The sequence below is a fragment of the Bombina bombina genome, chromosome 11, assembly GCF_027579735.1.
Source record: "Bombina bombina isolate aBomBom1 chromosome 11, aBomBom1.pri, whole genome shotgun sequence".
NCBI classification, from domain to species: Eukaryota; Metazoa; Chordata; class Amphibia; order Anura; family Bombinatoridae; genus Bombina; species Bombina bombina.
In genome coordinates this window covers 35152493-35174519 of record NC_069509.1, presented here as the reverse complement: position 1 = coordinate 35174519, position 22027 = coordinate 35152493, and the positions used below count along the sequence as shown (strand labels likewise).

The 22027-nt window shown below is 37.8% G+C and overlaps 1 protein-coding gene across 1 annotated transcript; it reads left to right on the top strand.

Annotated features, from left to right (window-relative positions):
- The first annotated feature begins 126 nt into the window (after positions 1 to 126).
- Positions 127 to 18894, top strand: ZNF646 (zinc finger protein 646). Its single transcript, XM_053695066.1, has 3 exons — positions 127 to 606; positions 8306 to 8411; positions 11782 to 18894. Exon 3 carries the CDS (start codon positions 11913 to 11915, stop codon positions 18192 to 18194), a length of 6282 nt encoding a protein of 2093 aa, XP_053551041.1. The 5' UTR covers positions 127 to 606; positions 8306 to 8411; positions 11782 to 11912; the 3' UTR covers positions 18195 to 18894.
- Positions 18895 to 22027: the final 3133 nt, after the last annotated feature.

Below are 22027 nucleotides of genomic sequence, written 5' to 3'. Positions count from 1 at the left end.
CATATTTGTCGCGGGTACGTTTTGCGATTTTCTCTTGGCACCACCATTTTAGAAACTGGCAGCGTATTCGCAGAGCATAGGCCTGGAACTCATCTTACGCTATATGGAAGATGTCAGTGGGGAAGATATTAGAAGGTACACATTTCCTGTTTCCTAGCAACAAAAGGAAGTGTTTGTTATATTGGGGGAGCTGATATAAATAATTAGTGATGCCCCTCTAGGCCTTGGTTGGTCTCTCTCTAGCCGGGAAGCTCGCGTACTACCCCAGGCCGCATACCCGTGTTACTCCTCTGCCTTGTGCTTGGTACAGCCGTCGCTCCCTTCCATCATAGGCCTTATTTACTTTATCCCTATCTCCCCTCATTCATTTATATTATTAGGCCCGAATTACTACGTAAAACCCCCCTCTTTAATTTTTACGACTTTATTTACTTATTTATAAATATTTACTTTTATATTTTATTCTTTAATAGTTGTTTATTTTTATTTTTGAAGTCACCTTGTTTACCTACCTTCATCAGCCAGGACAGATACATATTGTTTTTGTATCCTCTTAAAATTCTGCACCTGAGGATTAGTTTGATACAACCATTACGATGGGACACAGTAAGTAATTACACTTTACATATTTAATACTAAAACAACTTTTATTAGCATTTATGTTAAATTGACATTTATTTCTTCATCAATCCTATATAATCTAATATAGTAAAATTAAATGATTAAAAAAAGAAAGTTATTGGGTACACTGTAAATACAAAAGAGAGAAAGTGTTAGCCAAGTTAATCTACTGATACAGAAAAAGTAAAAGGCACTTCTTCCACAGGAATAATCACAACATTTAGTATATATATATATATATATATATATATATATATATATATATATATATATATATATATATTCTATTAGCAAGTGTCCCAGCACTCCAGCTTAGGCAACGTGTCAATCGCTTGGGTGCAATCCTCAAAGAATCATGTATAGATTTGTTTGGAAAAGAAGGGCACTCTCAGGTTTTATAGAGCAACTCAAAATGTTTTTATTTTTAACAAAAATGTGTCATCAAGGACAGAGTCGACGTTTAGGCTCACATCAGAGCCTCTGATGTGACCCGAAAGGTTGACTCTGTCCTTGATGACACATTGTTGTTCAAAATAAAAACATTTTGAGTTTCTCTATAAAACCTGAGAGTGCCCTTCTTTTCCAAATATATATATATATATATATATATATATATATATATATATATATCAGTTTGGGGGTAAGCAATCACATAAAATAATCCTTCTTAACTGGGTTTCAATAGCAAAATAAAAAAAAGTATTTGAATAATTTGAATCCCATTGAGTGTCATTTATATATATATATATATATATATATATATATATATATATATATATATATATATATATTGCAAAGCTTCACTATATAATATTCTGAGGCTATGGAGTCTCAGAATACGTTCCACTGGAATGTCCCTTTTTTAATGTGCCTTATTCATATATATATATTTTTTTTACCTTTTTTCTCTATGCAGTTTATGGTAGATGCATTAAATATAGATAAACAATTTTTTTTTAAATCGACACGCAGAATACTATTAAACCACCTGTGGTTTTGGCAAAACCAGAAACACACAAACCACATCTGCTGTATTGCTCATTTATGTTTTTTTTTATCTTCATTTTAGCCTACATATGAGGAACTTGGCTTCTGTTACTCTTTGTTGTTTTGTCTTATGTTTTTACATAACCTACATAACTCTTACAGCAGTCATGGGGATAGAAGTCTAGATCTTTTTTGTCTTTTTGTGTGGCATATACAGGTGCTCTAATCTATCACACTTTCCTCTCCTCATTTGATCTAATGGCTTCCTTCCTTTTTTTTAAAGATTACTTGCACTGATTGATTAGGCTATAGGACCCTGAGGCAAGGGAAACTCATCATCTGGATAATCCCTTGAATAGGTGAATGTGTGATCAAATACAGGCTTGATGGTCAGATGTCATTGTCTAATTAGACTTTAATAGTTTTAGTGCAATGACACCAGTTGGTCAGAGACTGATGAAGCAAACCAGGCAGGCAGTCTCTCTAATAGCATAGGCTAGGAACATTTGTCACAGTGATTTTATTCAGAGCAAAGATTAGCCTGAGAACAATATGCAGATGCATTTGCTAAAGTTATATTATTGATGAAATAAAGGCACAGGTTTAGTTTCTATAACCAGGAACTCAAATAACAGTATGGCATCTGATTATCCTTTTGCCCGAGGGGCGGAACAGCCAAACATGTGGGGGGGGGGGTGTAAGGGTAGGAGAATAGCTTCATGTTTAATCTAATCATCTCTCCCATATGCTACAGTTTTTGGAAAAATATTTATTTTCTTGGTTTATTTAAAGTTGAAATTAGAATGTATTTATTTTTTAGATTTATTTAGATAAACCTCTCTCTGCCCCTGCAAGGGATAAGCGTTTTGCTATAGTTGTTGGGAGGGGATTGGAACAGGCGATACTCCCTGTTGCAAGGGCAATGCAGCATTAGAAATGCAGTTTATCGTCCCCTCGCTCTCTGCACCATATTAGCGGGTGGCTATGGGAGGCAGCAGTGATGTAATCACAGGATATATGTATATAAATGCATTTAGGCACAAGACAGTAGGTGTATTTGTCAAGTACTTGGCTAAAATTTTAAACACAACTACAGTATGTTCAGGATCTGAAGGTGTCGTTATACTACCATATAAGCCTTCATATTCTGTTCTCCAGTTATATGATGGGGACAACATGCTTGTATAAAAGACCCCGTCACCCCCATTAACAGATCTACAGGTGTAAAGATTCAATTTTAACATGTAGCATAGGGCTTGACAGAATTTAGGAGCCAGAGAGTGGTTGTTTCTAAATTGTTATTTCTGGCCTTTAAGCTTTTTGGTTTATTTCATATTTATGTGCATATCTATTGCTTAAAGGGACATGAAACCCATTTTTTGGCACGATTCAGATCATGTGATTTTTTTTTTTTTTAAACCACGTTTTCTAATTTTACTTCTATTAATCAGATTTCTTTGTTCTCTTGGAATCTTTTGTTGAAAAGCCAGGGCGTAAGCCTTGGAGCCGGCCCATATGTGGTGCACTATATGGCAGTAGTTTTGCAAGAATGTGATCCATTTGCAAGAGCACTCGATGGCAGCACGATTTCCTGCCATGTAGTGTTTCAGATGCCTACCTAAGTATCTCTTCAGCATCGAATATCATTGGAACAAAGTGCATTTGATAATAGAAGTAAACTGGATTTTTTTTTTCAAATGCTATGCTCTGTCTGAATCACAAAATCATTTTTGTTGGGTTTCAAATTCCTTTAACTGGCTTCTAAATAGGTGTGGCTGACTCCTAAATTTTTTGTCTTATATACTTTTGTCAACCTCTGGACTAGCAAAATTGGAAACTCCCATGTTCATTAACAAAAACATTTTAGTAACTACAGTACTGTGAAAAAGGTTTATGTGAAAAAATGCCGTAAATTAAGAATGCTTTCAAATATAGAAATGTTAATAGCTTTTTTTTTTTTTATCAGTTGACAAAATAAATATTTGGTGTGACCACCATATGCCTTCTAAACAGCATCAATTCTTCTAGTACACTTGCACACAATTTTTTTTTTAAGGAACTTAGCAGGTTGGTTCTTCTAAACATATATAACTAACCACAGTTCTTCTGTTGATATAGGCAGCCTCAGTTGTTTCTCTCTTTATGTAATCCCATACAGACTCGATGTTGAGATCAGGGCTCTGTGGGGCCATATCATCACTTTCAGGACTCCTTGTTCTTTACTCTGAAGATAGTCCTTAATGACTTTGGCTGTATGTTTGGGGTTTTTGTCATAATGCAGAATACATTTTGGACCAATCAAATGCCTCCCTGATGTTATCGCATGATTGATAAATATCAGCCTACCGTTCTGAACCTCGAGAAGACTGTTCATTCTGACCAAATTCAAAACTCCATTTGCAGTAAAGCAGCCAGAAACTTGCAAGGAAGATCCACTACTCTTTACTGTTGCCTGTAGACACTCATTCTTGTAACGTTCTCCAGGTCTTTTTGCAAACAAACAGCCAAAAGTCCAAAGCACTTGCTTTCATTTTTCTGCACCCCAGTTGCTGTTTTTTTTTCGGGCATAGTTGTGTTGCTTGGCCTTGTTTCAACGTTGGAGGTATGGCTTTTTGGTCGCAAGTCTTCCATGAAGACCACTTCTAACCAGTCTTCTCCAGACAGTAGATGGGTGTACCAGGGTCCCACTGGACCCTGCCAATTTTGAGCTGATGGCACTGCTGGACATCTTGTGATTGGGAAGGGAAGTAAGCGTGTGTCTATTTGCTTCTCTAAGTTTCCTTTGCCGACCACTGCATCTTCGGTCCTCAATGTTGCACTTTTTTTCTGTGCTTTTTCAGTAGAGCTTGGACAACACATCTGGAAACTATCGGTCTTGAAATTTATTGCCTGGGAGAGACCTTGCTGTGCAGTAGAACTACCTTGTTTTTTGCTGCTGCTTTTTCTGGGGGCATTCTACGGCAGCAGCTTTGCAAGAGCACTAGAGGGCAGCACTATTTCCTGCAATGTAGTGCTCCAGATGCTACCTAGGTATCAATCAGACACAGAATATCTTGGGAACGAAGCAAATCTCATAATAAAAGTAAATTGGAAACATTTTAAAAATGGTCTGTTCTGTCTGAATCCCCAAAGAACATTTTTGGGTTTCCTATCCCTTTAAATAGATGGTAATTTAGTATCCCTTTAAATAGATGGTAATTTAGTATCCCTTTAAATAGATGGTAATTTAGTATCCCTTTAAATAGATGGTAATTTAGTATCCCTTTAAATAGATGGTAATTTAGTACCTATTTGGTATAATTGTTTAACCATGCAACTGACTGTATACCTACAAAACCTGACTGCGCAAATGTATTTGGAAGAATTGATGAAAACAAAGGGTGATCACACCAAATATGGATTTGATGTAGATTTTTCTTCTGTTTACTCACTTTGCATTTTCTTAATTGGTAAAAAATAAACTTAACATTTCTAAAATAAATGTTTTAACCGTTCTTAATTTACAGCATTTTTTTTCATTGAGTGACAAGGTGAGTGTACACTTAGATGTGACAGTTCTGGCCTACTAACTGTTCGTACTCCTCACAAGTGCGAACCTGGGGTGATTTGTGTGTGGTGTGTTGGTGACCACATGCATTTTTTTCATACCTGTTTAAAACTCCTGCACAGTACTGTATGTTGGAGAAACTGATTCTATGGAAAATCCCATAGATTGCCAGTGCATATATAATACAACTTAAAACACAAAGGAATATTTAACTGCACATTTAATTCTCCATCACATTATTCATTATAAAAAAATATATGCAATATGCTTTCATTATCTTTTTCTTCTTTTACTGTAATTTGCCTCTGAAAATTAGATACCCCCCCCCCCCACTGTTCGAGTGCATCTCTCAGGTTTCAAAAACCTGAACTGTAGCATGCTATACAGTTATTGCTTGATTAAAACCGTGGGCATTAATATGATGTTGCCCACCCCCCACGGCTATAATAGCCACCAGACTTCTAGGGAGGGTTTCTACAAGATTTTTCGTGTCTGTGGGAATTTGTGCCCATTCAGTCAAGAGTATCTGTGAGCTCGGGTACTGATGTTGTATGAGATCTGGCTTACAGTCGGTGTTCCAATTAATCCCAATGGTGTTCAGTAGGGTTGAAGTCGAGGCTCAAGTTGTTCCACACTAAAACCTCTTTGTGCACGAGGGCACAGTCATGCTGGAACAGGAAAGTGCCTTTCTCAGACTATTGACACAAAGTTGGAATAACCCTATAGTTTCATATGCCTTTGTATCCAGTAGCATTAAGGTGACCCTTCACTGGAACTTAGTGGCCTCGCTCAAACCCTGAAAAACAGCCCCAGACCTTCATCCCTCCTCTACTAAAGTTTACATTGGGCATTATGCCTTCCTGTAGGTAGTGTTCTCCTGACATCCGCCAGACCCAGATTCTTCCATCAGATAGGGAAGTGGGATTCCGTTTCAACTGCTCCAGAGTCCAATGGCTGCGTGCTTTACACCACTCCATCCGACACTTGGCATTGCACAGGTTGACGTGAAGCTGGAGTACAGCGGCTCCACCATAGAAACCCATTTCCTGTGCTGATGTTGTTTAGAACTCTATAGTGAGTGATGCAACAGATGATTGGCGGCTGTGGTTATTGCTCCTAGATGTTTCCACTTTACAATAAAAGCAGATCTAGTAGGGCAGACATTTTATGACATCCTATAACAATGCCATGTTTAAAGTCACTGAGCTTTTCAGTGCTACCCATTGTACTACTAATGGTTGTCTCTCTGGATTTTATGCACCTATTGGCAATGGGTGTGGCTGAAACACTTGAACTCTAATTAGAAGTGGCCTACACATGTCACCATTTCAGAACAGTTTTTCCAGCTGGTGGCATTAGGAAGTAGCTGGGTGGGGGCAGTGTAATACTTTGCAATATTATAACATTTAGTCTTTTTTATAAATGTTACTTAAAGGGCCAGTCAGTGCAGTCAAATTGCATTATAAGAAGACAATGATTTAACTTCAACTCTTAATTTTAAATAAGCAGTAGATTTTTTTTTTCTAACACATTTATTTTTTCTCCCATTTCCCAGCCCCCTGTATCATGTGACAGATACCAGCCAATCGGACTAGTATTATATACCATGTGAGCTTGTGCACATGCTCAGTAGGATCTTGCTCCCCAGATAGTGTGAATATGAAAAGACTGTGCAAAATTTGATCATAGAAGTAAATTGAAAAGAGTCTTAAAACTCTACTCTACCTGAATCATAAGTTTATTTTGACTTGAGTGTCCCTTTAAGATATCCAAAGCACAAATAAATTCCCCAATCTAACATTCAACGTTTTTTGCACAAATTACCATCAAAACAATGTAACTATGTAATATTCATTCATTTTAGCCGTCTGGGTCAGTAATAACAACCAGGTGTGGCGTTCCTGGGGAGAACACTGGAAGTTTATTTAGTAAAAGGAACACTAAAGCTTTCATGATTCAGATAGCGCAGCAGTTTTAAGAGATTCTTCAATTTCCTTCCATTATCAAATTTTGCACTTTTTTTTTTAATATTTACCCTTTCTGAGGCCCATAAGAAAAAACAAAATAAAGAATGTGCGCCATTTGTTTTTATATCCCCAGGTAAAAGTGGAACTAAAGATGTGTGTTTTGGTGCGGCCTCAGTAGATAGAGAATACGCTGCAGCCTTACTTAAATCTAACCCTATGCCACTGGACATTACTATGTGTTTAATAGCCATACATATGTTTCTAAAATATTAGCCAACTTCCTATTACCTGGGGGCCACAGACCATCACTGCTCTAAAGCTTTAGAACATTTTTTCTATGCAGTTTTATATTCCTTTAAAGGGATATGATCCCCCAAAAAATTATTTCATGATTCAGATGGTCTACTATCTTAACCAACTTTTCAATTTTGCGTTGTTCTCCTGGTATCCTTTAATGAAGAAGAATCAATGCACTACTGGGAGCTAGCTGAACACTTCGGTAAGCCAATGACGAGGCATATATGTGCAGCCACCAATCAGCAGCTAGCTCACAGCTCCTGAACCTACCTGGATATGCTTTTAAACAAAGGATACAAAGAGAACAGTTGCTTTAAAATTGTAAGTTCTATCTTAATCATTAAAACATTTGTGGATTCATATCCCTTTTAAATTCTAGAGAAGCGTTTTATATGTTCTTTACCCACTCCTTGTCCGCCATTACTGAGGAAAAATATATGGCTGGTGTCACCTCTGCCACCTGTTTCAGATATTTTTCCTGTCTCTTGAATCAATTTCTTTACAAGTGAGGCTCTTGTTTGACGTTGGCACTTGTATTGGATGTCAGCAGAGGTTCTGCTCTGTCGTGCCTATTCTTTACTGTGAGAGGTCGGTCACTATGAAACAATAACTAAATGGTTGCTAGAAACAGCTGGGATACATTGTTGCACCCTGGCAGCTTAGGTAGGGGTTAATCAACCGTGGGGGGGAGGGGGGGGTTCCATCTTTCCTATTTTCATTCCTTTGTTTTTGTATGTTTCCTGTTTTAAAAAGAATAGCAATGTAAACTGTCTTATTAAATATATCCAATACTGTGCTATTTTGTTGTTTGTATAGTATATGTACAATACACGTAGATGTGCTTCAGATTATTATGTCTTTAACCAGTGTCTCATTTCTCTTCTAGTTCGGACTTTCCATTTGAATGGAGGACAATTTTACGTTTGAAATACAGATATCTCAGATGGACTGCGCTCCTTGCACAATGCAAGCTTAGGATGATATTAGTTCAGGTGGGTGCCGGCTCTTGAAGACGGTGAACTGGTCAGACTAAGCACAGGCATGGGGAGGTTGTGCAATGTATACACTGGGTGTGCCCACATCTGTTCGTGTGTATTCAGGCTGTGTTTACATGACTGAGGAAGCTGCATTGGGGGTGTGAATTCTGGAATGTGGACCTTGCAGTTGTCAATGTGTTTGTATATTAGCTTCTGTATTTGGCTTTAATCTGCCATTTATCTGGCAAAAAACTAAATAAGATGTAGATCAGTGGTTTTTAAATTGTTAGGCAGCATCCTCAGGGGGCACACAAGCTTATAAGGGGGGAGGCGCAGGAGCAGTGACACTTTGCACTATCCTATAGATACCACAAGCAGCAAGAAGAGCCGTCACACTTATTTCATGGTGGAAGAAAGGCAATGAGGTCAAATTGCTCAGAATGCGTTGCTTTTGTTAATCAGTAACTTGCATCTAACGCGGGAGTAACAAAATGCAAATTAAAACGTGAGTGAAACACTGTTTTGGTTGAGAGCTGTGTGTAATCCCAGGATCAGATTTAAATGCCCCAAATTAAAACTAAAATGAAATATTACATCTATTATAGGGGGGTGCTGTCCTGTAAATGTTTTCAGAGGGGAGCCCACTGCCTACGACTTTGAGAACCCTAATAATAGATCTGTGTTATAAGGTACCACTGACTGGCTGCTTAGCTTATACAAAAGACCTATATTTTATATGGAAGGGATAATACAAACCGGTAAAGTTTTAGAAGCTGTGGTTTACTGGCCTAGGCAAGACTGCAGTAACTTTTCAGATAAACTCATATCCTGAAGGATGCTCAGACTTGTTTCTCCTTGCCTATTAGAAGCCTTTTTTATTTGCATTATCAGCTTCTTCTGTTGAGTGATAACATTTACAAAAGAGAAATCTTTCTCCTGCTTTTCAGACACTTTTCTGTACTAGCCCCTAATAAATTGTTTTGCTCTAGTACAGGGGGGCTTTTTTAAAGGGTCAGTGTATTGTATACAATTTTCTCCTTTTTAATGCTTTCCCAATAATCCATTTTAACTGCTGGAGTGTTTTAAACTTTTACAGATAGCTCCTTTATCTTTATTTTGATGTTTGAAGTTGATACATTTGCCTGTGTTATCTTTAATATACCAAAAGTTTCAATACTTTAGTATTCGCAATATACAAGCTACGTAAACATAACAATCAGAAATGGGGAGAGAGAGAGGCTAAAATGTTATTTTTTTTTTTATTGTTCTCTCTAATTATTATTATTATTATTATTATTATTATTATTATTCTTTATTTGTAAAGCGCCAACAGATTCCGCAGTGCTGTCCATGGGTACAAGGATAACAGTACAATGGAGAAACAATACGATAAAAGACAAAATTTTACAGAAAAATACAGGGGGAATTGAGGGCCCTATTCCCGTGGGAACTTGCAATCTAGATACTTATTGGGCTTTGCTATACAGGCAGAGATAAGATAAGGAAGCCTTCAAGCAAGAATAGCCCATTTTAATGGGCTGTGTTTTCAGAGAGTAAAACGAGCTATTTTATATGCAAAAGTAAACCTAAAAGAGCATTTTATACTATGTGGCTGGTATAAAAGATAATTGGAAATACATTAAAGTGAATGTGAAGTTTGATGAATGACTACCTGGTTTTTAACAACCCTATTAAAAACAGTGGCACTTTCATTCACAAAACTTTACATTTCACTCGTTTTGTTAAAATACTTACCTTTTAATCTTGAAAGCTGCTCCAGCTCTTCACCCCCGCCTGTCGCAAGCCTCTTAATATGTCAAAAATGAAGAATCTATCTTCCTCCAATCACGGCGTTGCCTCAGGCCTCGATTCCCCTGGGAGGATGCCGTATTCGTCGTTGCTGACGTATGAAGTGACGAGCGGCAGGAGGGGGAATCGCTGGAGCGGCTTTCAAGATTAAAAGGTAAGTATTTTAACAAAACGAGTGAAATGTAAAATTTGACTGAAAGTGCCCCTGTTTTTAATAGGATTTTTAAAAACCGGGCACTGATTCATCAAAATTGACATTCACTTTAAGGGAAAACACATTTTACAGTACGCTGTCCCTTTAAGATTGTCATATAAAATGTTTATGTATAGTAAAACATAAAATAGCTGCTTTGCAGTGATGCTCCATATTCGACTGTTCTCTTCAAACAGCACTTTGTTCTGGATACACTGTGTTGAGGAAAATGTACACAGTGCAGCCAGAGCACAGTGCTGTTTATAGAGAAAAGCCTGGTGCAGTGCTGCAAAGCGAAAGAGCCAACAGTTCCTGCAATTGTCCCATTCTTTCTGCAGACATATGCTGCATTTTCTACGATGACCTCTCAGATCACAGCATGTCTTGCCTTGGGGCTGGTTAGGTAAATACATTCTTTCTTTTTTTTAGTGGATACAAGATAGACACACAAATTGCTGTAGGAGAGGCTTTTGCAGTGTTTGATGCACATTTTCTAGTTATTATCGTTTATTTATAGAGCGCCAACAGATTCTGCAGCGCTAGTTCTCTTGCTAACTGGATCCTGGTATTCCTTAAAGGGACATAAACCCCCCCCCCCCCCCCTTTTTTTCCCTGTCATGATTCAGATAGAACATACAATTTTAAACAACTTTCCAATTTACTTTTATTATAACATTTTATTGTTATCCTTTGTTGAAAAGCATGAAGGTCAGTTCAGGAGTGTGCACGTGTCTGCAGCAGTTTTTCAACAATGTTATACATTAGCAGGAGCACTAGATGGCAGCACTATTTCCTGTCATGTAGTGCTTCGGACATGTGCCTGCTAACTATCTAGGTATCTCTTCAACAAAGAATAACACAAGAACAAGGCAAATTTGAGAATAGAAGTAAATTGGAAACTTTTTTTTTTTTTTTTTTTTAAATTGTATTCTGTATCTGGACCCTGAAAGAAAAAAAATTGGGTTTCGTGTCCCTTTTTATTATCCTATCTTTTCCAACATTTGCTCTGTCTCATATAAGCGAGATAGCTCAAGCACAAGTCTTGGGGAGGTTATAAAATGTGTTGCACTTTAACATATATTTATAAGCTGGGCGTTAGACTATTGTAAATAAGATAACCTGACCTTTTTAATCTTCCTTGTTTTCTATTTTTGTTTGTTTAACTCTATAAAAAAAAGAACAATTCGGACATCTATTTTAAAAAATCAACGTAAAACTGCTTTTAAATATGTATTGTGACCATTCTTTTTACACACATTGTTTGTGTTTGCATTTTTGAGTACAGACATTGTCAGTGAATAATTGACTGTGTAAAAATGTGCCTTAATTCTTATACTTAGTCTAATGAAATAATTAAATAAGTTATGTTTCCCTTTTTTGCAGATTACCTATAATGCAATTTCAAGGGACTACTTGGCTGTGTTTTAAAAACACATTGAAGATGTTCTATTCCTACCTCAAAACGACTAGCATAGAGCTGATGCTGTGAAAACCCAAACCATTCCAGATTGAACATGGATGAAAAACTCTTAGAGGCTGACCAAGAGGATGGGGCATATGAAAATCCTCTGAGCTGTGATCAGTACCCCAGTACCTTCCCTGAGTTGGAGAGTTCTCTAGAAACCCACAAAGATGAAAGACCATATGTATGCAACCAGTGTGGCCGAAGTTATCGACATGCTGGCAGCCTGGTGAATCATAAAAAAACCCATCAAGTAGGCTTGTTTGCATGCCTTATCTGTCAAAAGGAGTATTCCAACCCCATGGGCTTGAAAAACCACCTGAGGATTCATTCAGAAGAGAAACGTTTTACGTGTGATGATTGTGGAGAAAGTTTTCGAATGTCAAGGCAGCTTTTTAACCACAGAAGAACGTCTCATGGCTTGTACTCCACCTCAAATGAGGAAGGCATTCCAAGCAGCCATGAAAGCCTAGATGCAGCTGCTTCTGTCTTAGTAGAGAACAGTACTTTACTTAGCAATCTGGAAAACTATATAGCTGAGTCCATGGTACCAGGAGACTTTTCACAGCTGGCCACCAAGTATTACCCTGATGTAAAGTCTCCAGCAGATGATTCAGTAAATCAAGAAACTGAAAGACTGGATGCGGCTCCTGAAGAAAAAGAACAGATGGCTGACAGCAATTATGAAGAACGTCGGTACAAATGCAACCAGTGTGGGAAAGCTTATAAACATGCAGGTAGTCTTGCCAACCACAGGCAGACCCATACAGTTGGGGTGTATCAATGTGCTGTCTGCTACAAGGAGTTTTCAAATCTCATGGCCATGAAGAACCACTGCCGCCATCATTCAGAGTCCAGAAGTCATCGACGATCCAAATTGTCCCATTCCTACATGCAGCAGAATCACCCTGTGGACAATGCAGGTTTATCACAACATACTGAGTCACGTTCTAGAGACTTGATAGAAAAAACAGAAGATCAACAAAAAATGTCTGAGGTCTCTGAGAACAGCACTTCTGAGGAAGAAGCCCCAAAAATGTCATTCCAGAGTTCTCAGGATGTTGAACCTGTACCTTTAAACTCTTCTGCAAAGACTGATACAGCTATGAACTTTGACCCTCTGCTTCAGACTTTAAGCAGAGATAATACTGTGCATGAGGTACATATTACAGATATTGATGCAGGTTTCTCAGTAGATAACCATGAGGCTGGCCAGATGTCTTTTTCTCAGTCTGGCTCTGAAATTGCAGATGAAGAAGAATCCAAATCTGGTGAGAACTTGGAAAACAGACCTTTTATGTGCCAAGAATGTGGAAGGACATACAGACATGCTGGTAGTCTCATCAACCACAAAAAAACACACCAGACTGGTGTGTATAGCTGCTCTATATGTTCCAAACAAATGTTTAATATGGCAGCCCTGAAAAACCATCTTCGAGCCCACTTCAAATCTAGGGGTGGGAGAAAGATGGAGGACACATACTTTCCATCCAACAGTTTCTCCAGTGAGCCCTTCCAGAGTCCAGAAGAACCATACCAGTGCAGTATTTGCAGCGAAGTATTAACTTGTGAGAATGACTTTCTGCAACATCAAGCTCTTCACCAAGTTGAGGATATGGTGGAAACTAACAATATCCAACAAACCGAAGAGGCTGTTGGATCTGATAGCTGTTGTGAAAATCCTGTAAGTTCCCAAGGCAGCAGTGAGGACTCTGCATATTTCAGTGGCCCTGGTATTCCAGATGCAATCAAAAGGGAGGTGGACAATCTTGCAATTCAGCAGCCACAGCCTCAGTGGAACAAAAATAGGTCCCCAGAAATACTTAATGAAAACACTAAGAAGGAAGGTCCGGATTTGAGTTTACAAAGTTCATTGCCACGGTTAGAGCAGTCTCCAAATGACCCCATTGTTTTAAAAGAGGCAGACTCCTCTGAAATAGAAGAACAAGGTGTTTCCCAAGAAGATCGTCCATATAAATGTGATGCTTGTGGAAGGGATTATCGTCACAAGAGTAGCTTGTTAAATCATAAACTCACACATCAAACAGGAGTCTATCAATGTTCTATCTGTCCCAAGCAATATTCTAACTTAATGGCGCTACGAAACCATATTCGTTTTCATGCTAGATCACACACTGGAAGAAGAGGTAATATTTCCAGGCAAAGTCGTCAAATGTTATTCAGTGAGCAAAGGACTATGCACATAAAATCTGATTCCCCTTATGAAACATCTATAGAATTAAATCCAAATGATGATTCTTATTTAAATCATGGCCATGAGGCTGACAGTAAGGAAGAAGCATTAGAAGAGCCCCATATCTGCAGTTGTTGTGGGGATTTTTTTGATAGTGTAGAGAGTTTACAAACACACAGAGAATCATGCAGTCACAACATCACAGCCCCCATATCTGAGGAATATGCCACAGACTTGAACGAGGATAATAGTATGCAGATAGAATATGAAGATAATGTTTGCAGAACAGCAGAAACAGAGAATGGACGAGATAATCAAGGAAAGAGGTTATATGAGTGTGACCTTTGTGACAAGTCTTACAGACATTCAGGGAGCTTAATAAACCATAAACGCACCCATCAAACTGGGGACTACATTTGTTCTGTTTGTTCGAAACATGTTCATAACTTGGCTGCCTTAAAAAATCACCTTCGAATTCACCATAAAGTTAAAAAAGGGAATAGAGAACAATATGACAGCTCTGGGGTTCTGTATCCCGATGTCTCTTTCTCCCAGGACAATAGAGGGTTGTTTGGCTGTTCAAGTTGTGAGGAAATGTTCCAAAGTGAAGATGAACTGGTGACTCACCAAGAAGTGCACATGGGGCAAGATGAAGGCAGTTGGGAACAGCAGATGGAAGATGTGAATGAAATTGACAATGATGTCCTAGGTTTTAACAATCAGCCAGCCGCTGACCTAGAGCAGAACAAATCTGTCTTTGGTGCAGTGTGTAATGATTGGGATCCTTCATGCAGTTTGGAACAGAATTTTCAAATGAGGCAAAATGAAATGGTTGAAAATGAAACAATTGAATATTCAGATGTCCAAGCATGCTCTTACACATGTGGAGAGTGTGGGGATGTTTTCAGCAGTACAGAAAGTCTGAGTAACCATAAACAAACCCATCAGATAGGTATATATCAATGTTCATTCTGCCCTAAAGAATATCCTAATCTCTCAGCCCTGAGAAATCATTTTCAGTCTCATACCAAGTCCCAGGCTATTAGAAGCAACAACAGAGAAAACTTAGATGCCTCAGAGGATATAGAGCATACTGATGCACATTCTTCAGAGGATAATAGTTATGACTGTGGGCACTGTGGGATGCTGTTTTCTAATGAAGCAGACTTTCACCAGCACCAGGTGGCACATGAAAATCATGTGATGCATGAGACTTCTCCAGGCCTGCACAGTGATGGATGTGCATCAGAATTCCCTTTTTCCATGCATTCTTCTGAACAAGAGCTGCTAAATCGAATCAAGACTGAGATAGAGGAAGGTGGTGACCCTAATGACTCGGGCTATGGAGGATCTCAACTATCGCACATATGTGGTTTCTGTGGAAAAACCTATGATGACCTAGAGAGCTTGAAGACACATAATTTAAGCCATTGTGATGAAGTGCCCTCTTGTGATGAAACCCAAGTTACTGAAGAGAAAGCGGAGAAAGAAATTAAAGAAATTACCAGGGCAAAAGATGCAATTGACTCTACTGAACCTTCCAAGAATGCCGGAAGCCCAGAAAACCGACCATACACTTGTGATCAGTGTGGAAAGACTTACCGCCATGGTGGGAGCCTAGTAAATCACAAAAAAACTCATCTAGTGGGTAACTTCCAGTGCTTTGTATGTTCTAGGCAGTATCCAAATATGGCTGCTTACAGAAATCACTTACGCCATCACCCCACATGTAAGCGGGGTGCACTCCACAATATACAAGAATTTGCAACTCCAAACCTACTTGATAGCACATACAGTGGTGGAAATGGGGAGCTGTTGAACCATCCCATTACTGCTGTTGTCCCTTTACCAGATCCATACTCCTCCCAGAATATTTCTAGCGACTCAAATCCATGCATAGAGCCTGTAACTAAAGATATAAATATTCACTTAGATGATCATTCCCCTTCTAAAGTTAACATGCAGACTCAAACAAACCACATCAAGCCATTACGTAGATCTTCCAAAAAAGAAAATCACACTTTGGATGATGTAATTCAGAGTACATCTTTGAGTGACTCTCAAAATATATTGAGTTCAGATGACAAAAGCTTTCAAATATGTGAATTCTGTGGTAAATTATTTTTTGATGTAAATGAGCTGATAATACATCTGTCAAGCAATTGTGGTAGCAAGCCCACAAATATCAGGAATAACCTAGGAGAGGACAGTGTTCTAAGTGAAGAAGGGGAAAGTCCCCTTGTTGGGCAACTACAGACAAAGCAACGAACAGAGACAGGGTTCCACCAACGCCCATTCCGCTGTGAAGTATGTGGTAGAAGTTACAGACATGCTGGAAGTCTGATAAACCACAAGCAGTCTCATAAAACTGGCGTTTTCCGCTGCTCCATATGTCAGAAACGTTTTTTCAATCTCATGGCAATGAAGAACCACAACCGTATCCACTTTGAGTTGAAGAGGCACAAGTGCTTTGACTGTGGCAAAGCTTTCCGCCTACGTAAGCAATTGGACACTCACCAAAGAATACACAAACAAAGAGCTGCCACCAAAAAGGGACGCCGTAACCGTAAAGGTATAAAGATTCGCAAGATCTCTGTGGTAAAGCAGGAACAAAAGTCTTCTCTTAATTTCCCTAGAAAAAATCTATCTAGTATTTCTCTTCGCCAAAGGGTATGTGAGACTGAGCCAATGAACCTACCTGCTGCCGTTCCAAGTAGTATTAAGCAAGATCTGAACCCTGATTCCCGACCTTACCAGTGCAATCAGTGTGGACGGTCATACAGACATGCAGGAAGCCTTGTCAATCACAAGAAAAGCCACACTACTGGTCAGTACTTTTGTTCAATTTGTGATAAGACTTACCCAAACCTCATGGCCATGAAAAACCATCAGCGTACTCATTATGAAGCAAAACGGCATATCTGCCCAGAGTGTGGAAAGGCATTCAAGTGGCAGAGACAATTGATCAGGCATAAGCTTGTCCATGCACAACAGATTGCAAAGTTAAATTCTCAATCATTAGCTAAGGATGTTCAAACTATTGAAGAATCTTCAAGCCAAGAAGGGAGCAGTGAACCTCCTCACAAAAAAAACAGAAGTGCAAATGAAGCTTCAAGTCTTGACCCATCATCACCTTTAAAGCCAGTCTGCCAAGAATGTGGAGTTTTATTTGTCAGCTATGATGAACTAGAAAATCATGTTTGCAGAGAAACCCATGGTGCAAGTCAAATAATTGGACATAACCAAAGCAAAGATGATGGAACTACAGAACCTGATCAAGTACATCAGTCAGAGGTGCGACCATACAAGTGTAATGTGTGTAACCGTACCTATCGCCATGCTGGAAGTCTTCTTAACCACAAGAACACTCACAAAACTGGGGTTTATAAATGTTCTCTGTGCCACAAACAGTTTTTTAACCCGTTGGCTATGAAGAACCATCTTCGTAATCACACTGCAAAGAAACGCTTCCAGTGCCTTGTATGTGGGAAAGCTTTTCGGTCTTCCCGAGAGTTAATTTGTCATCACAGAGTACACACTGGAGAGAGGCCTTTTCACTGTCCTGTTTGCAACCGTAGATTTAGCAGTAAACTGACCCTTAGACAACACCAGCGCACTCACAAGGACTTGTCTGCCCATGTTCCTTCACGATTAATCTCATTAGTGCATAAAAAGGATGAAAGTACCAAGAACAGTGAAGATGATCCATCATTGTCTAGTGAAGATATGCCAAACCAAAATATTACAAACTCCCAAGAAGAACGTAGATTTAAATGCAATCAGTGTGAAAGGTCTTACCGTCATGCTGGTAGTCTTCTCAACCACAGAAAAACTCACAGCACAGGTGTTTATCAGTGCCCTGACTGCCACAAAGAATTCTTCAATCTCCTTGCCCTTAAAAACCATCTCCGAATACACCGGTATCCATGCCAGGACTGTGGAAAGGCTTTTCGCATTGCCAGTCACCTGGCAACACATCGCAAGATCCATGAACAAGGTGGACCATTCACATGTTCGGTTTGTAGCAAGCGCTTTTTCTGCCGGTCCAGTTTTGAACGGCACCAGCTGGCACATAGAAGCCAGGACAACGAAGGACTGGAGTCCCCGGCTGTGGGCAGCTTAATGGTGGAGGTGACATAAATGCATCAGAGAACTTTGGAGTGTTGGGTGAATTTAAACCCTAACAAACGACTCTGCACTCCACTTCCTCACTGTTAAGACTAATAACACTTTACTTTTTTTTTTTTTTTTATACCCTTTCTGAGTGCCATAAAGATATTTAATGTTTGTCTCACTTGTAGATACAAAACTCATGTATGTTCCTATCCAAACCAAGACACCAAACAAAGTGGCTCTTCATATATTTTATTTTATTTTCTTCATTTTATCATTGTCATATTTTTTTTTTTTTTATTATTTTTTTTGGGCAAGGGTCAGACCCTTCCTTTTTAAAAGATGCACTTCTGTGGATATAATATGGTGCTTTTAACAGAACTTTAGACACTGTCTCTTGAAGAGATGTGGCGTTGCAATTCTCCACAACATATGTAGAGTAGATTTATCTGTATCACCTCCCAAGGCAGGCTCCTAAATATTGTGGCTGCAAACTGCTTGGGGCTGATATTAAGACTATTTGGGTGGGATTTATACTAGGACGACACATTTGCTTGAAACAGGTCTACACCTCCCATAAACAAGGCTGTTATTTGAATTCCTTCCTTTTTAGCCTGCAGCACTGTGCAGCAACGGGCTTAATTTATATTGTACAGGGTTCTGCGAACCTGCAAGACAGTGTGGGATGGGTACTGGGGATTATGCAGATAAATTAATTTGTAAATGCCTTCATTTGTGCTGTCTTTCTTTTAGGTCGGTGAGTGGCTTTTGTTTTATTTCATTAGAGTTAAAGGGACAGTTTACCCAAAACCCCTTTAAATTGTTCCCAATTATTCATTTTACCTGCTGGAGTGTTTAACATTTTCCATTGTTCTCTTTAAGTATTGAGCTTTGGTTTTCTAGACAAATATAAGATAAGGAAGCAAGTCTGTGTGCATAAAAGTGATAACATAATGAGATCTGATATTACCTGAAGCTCAACTCATGGAAGGCTGTGGTTTAAAAGCACAAAAGCAGCTCCTTCATATACACAAATAAACCTGAGAATGCAATTTCTAATACATTTTATACTCTACAGCTGGTATAACAAGTCATTGAGAATACATTTAATATAAAAACAATTTTACAGTGTACTGTCCCTTTAAAGGGACTTCAAACTAAAGGAAATCGTATATCATCAAGAACTCTACTTAAAGGGACAGTGTACTGTACATTTTTCTCTCCTTGCTAAATCCAGGGAGATACTGGCGTCTTAAAATTAGACCCTTTTTAACTGACATGAAACCCAAGATTTTCACAATTCAGTTTCACTTCTCCACAACATATGTAGGTACATTTTATCTGTATCGCCTCCCAAGGCAGGCTCTTAATTCAGATAGTATAAAGAATGGCGCTGCCATTCTCCACAGCAGTCTTAAAAAGTATTTCCAGGTTACATCTGTTATATTTTAGTTCTCATGGTATCCTTTGTTGGAAAAAAAACAGGTAGGAAGACTCGGGAGTAAACATGTGTTCTATATTGTGCTAACTGCTGCCATCTAGTGCTCAAAAATATTATGAAAAAGCTTGAGATTTAGTTTTCTACACATGCATGCTACCTAGGTAGCTGTTCTCATCAACAAAGAATACCATGAGAGTGAAGTACATTTGGTAAAGTTGTTTTTTTTTTGTTTTTTTTTTTGTTTTTTTTTTTTATAAAACTGTATACTTTTATCTGAATCGCGAAAAAAAAACATTTTTCATGTCTCTTAAAAGTTTTCCTTTATTGGGTCAAAAATGAAATCTGTTTGAATGGATATTGAAATGAACAGGACAGATATTGGTGTGTAATTACACACAAGCATGATTTATTTATTTTTTTTCTTCACCATGAACGTCTGCAACAGATTTAAAATATTTTTAGATTTAAAGGACCAGTCAATACAGTAGATTTGCATAATCAACAAATGCATGATAAGAAGACAATGCAATAGCACTTAGTCTGAACTTCAAATGAGTAGTAGATTTGTGTTAAATAAATTGTAAAGTTATGTCTATTTCCACTCCTCCTGTATCATGTGACAGCATCAGCCAATCACAGATCAGCATATACGTATATTCTGTGAATTCTTGCACATGCTCAGTAGGAGTTGGTGACTCAAAAAGTCTAAATATGAAAAGACTGTGCACATTTTGTTAAAGTAAATTGGAAAGTTGTTTAAAATTGCTGCTCTATCTGAATCATGAACTTTAATTTTGACTTGAGTTTCCCTTTAACAAAAAAAAGTAGATAATGTCCAATTAATGGGCACACATTCTAATTTAGAATCCTAGACTAAAGGGCCATTTAAATACATTAGAATTTCATAATCAGCCAATGCATAATACAACAATGCAATGCAAATTTTAAATGAGTAGTAGACTCATTCTGACAAGATTCAAAGTTACTTCCATTTTCCCAGCCCCCTGTATTTTGACAGCCATCAGGCAATTACAATGCACATAATGTGAACTCTTGCTTATGCTCAGTAGTAGTTGGTACCTTTTATAAAGTGTGTGTATATAAAATATCTGTGCACATTTTGCTTAAAGGGACAGTCTACACCAGAATTTTTGTTTTAAAAGATAGATAATCCCTTGATTACCCATTCCCCAGTTTTCCATAACCAACACAGTTATAATAATATACTTTTAACCTCTGTGATTATCTTGTATCTAAGCCTCTGCAAACTGCCCCTTTTTTCAGTTCTTTTGACAGACTTGCAGTCTAGCCAATCAGTGCCAGCTCCCAGATTACTTCACTAGCAAGAGCACAGTGTTATCTATATGAAATATGTGAACGAACACCCTCTAGTGGTGAAAAACTGTTAAAATGCAATCTGAAAGAGGTGGGCTTCATGGTCTAAGAAATTAGCATATGAACCTCCTAGGCTAAGCTTTCAACTAAGAATACCAAGAGAAGTTGAACAAAGCAAAATTGGTGATAAAAGTAAATTGGAAAATTGTTTAAAATTACATGCTCTATCTGAATCGTGAAAGTTTATTTTGGCCTAGACTGTCCCTTTAATGTTATTTATTTTTGATTGCATGCTCTATCTGAATCATAAAAGTTGAATAATTTTGATTTGTGTCCCCTTTAGTATAACAATTTTAATCTCGTTATAATATTTATTATATATTCAACTTATGTGCTGTGTAAATACTACAAGTTGAAAATATATATATATATATATATATATATATATATATATATATATATATATATATATATATATATATATATGTGTGTATATATGTATATATATAGGATATAAAAAGTCTACACACCCCTGTTAAAATGTCAGGTTTCTGTGATGTAAAAAAATGAGACAAAGATAAATCATTTCAGAACTTTTTCCAACTTTAATGTGACCTATAAACTGTACAACTCATATTTTCTCCACTTGATTTGAAACAGAAAAAAGGGGTACTAAGGCACTACTAGGTTATACAATTAGGAATATAGTTTTTGATAGAACAGCTTTTATGTTTCAGCTGAAAAAATATTATATTTCAATAGGGGTGCTGTGTACATATATATTAACAAACTTAAATCAGTAAAAAACTGATACTAAAGTACACCTTAACAGCACTCTCATTCCTGGAAACTTATATATAGGAGCAACATAGTTCAAGACCATCACTGGTAGGAGCACAAAGCTTAAATGAAATAAAAATTAACCTTTAATAGAAATATTAAAAACAACCACATATGGACACACATTTAAAATTACGTCTGAATCCTTTATGTAAAATATAAATTTGTAAAAGCAGAGGAGTGGATTCTGGTTTACACAATGGTATCAAGACTGAAGTATTAGTATGATGGTTTTGTATTTACC

Excerpts from the sequence above, each read along its gene's own strand:
- ZNF646 (XM_053695066.1), top strand. The coding sequence starts at position 11,913 with ATGGATGAAAAACTCTTAGAGGCTGACCAAGAGGATGGGGCATATGAA.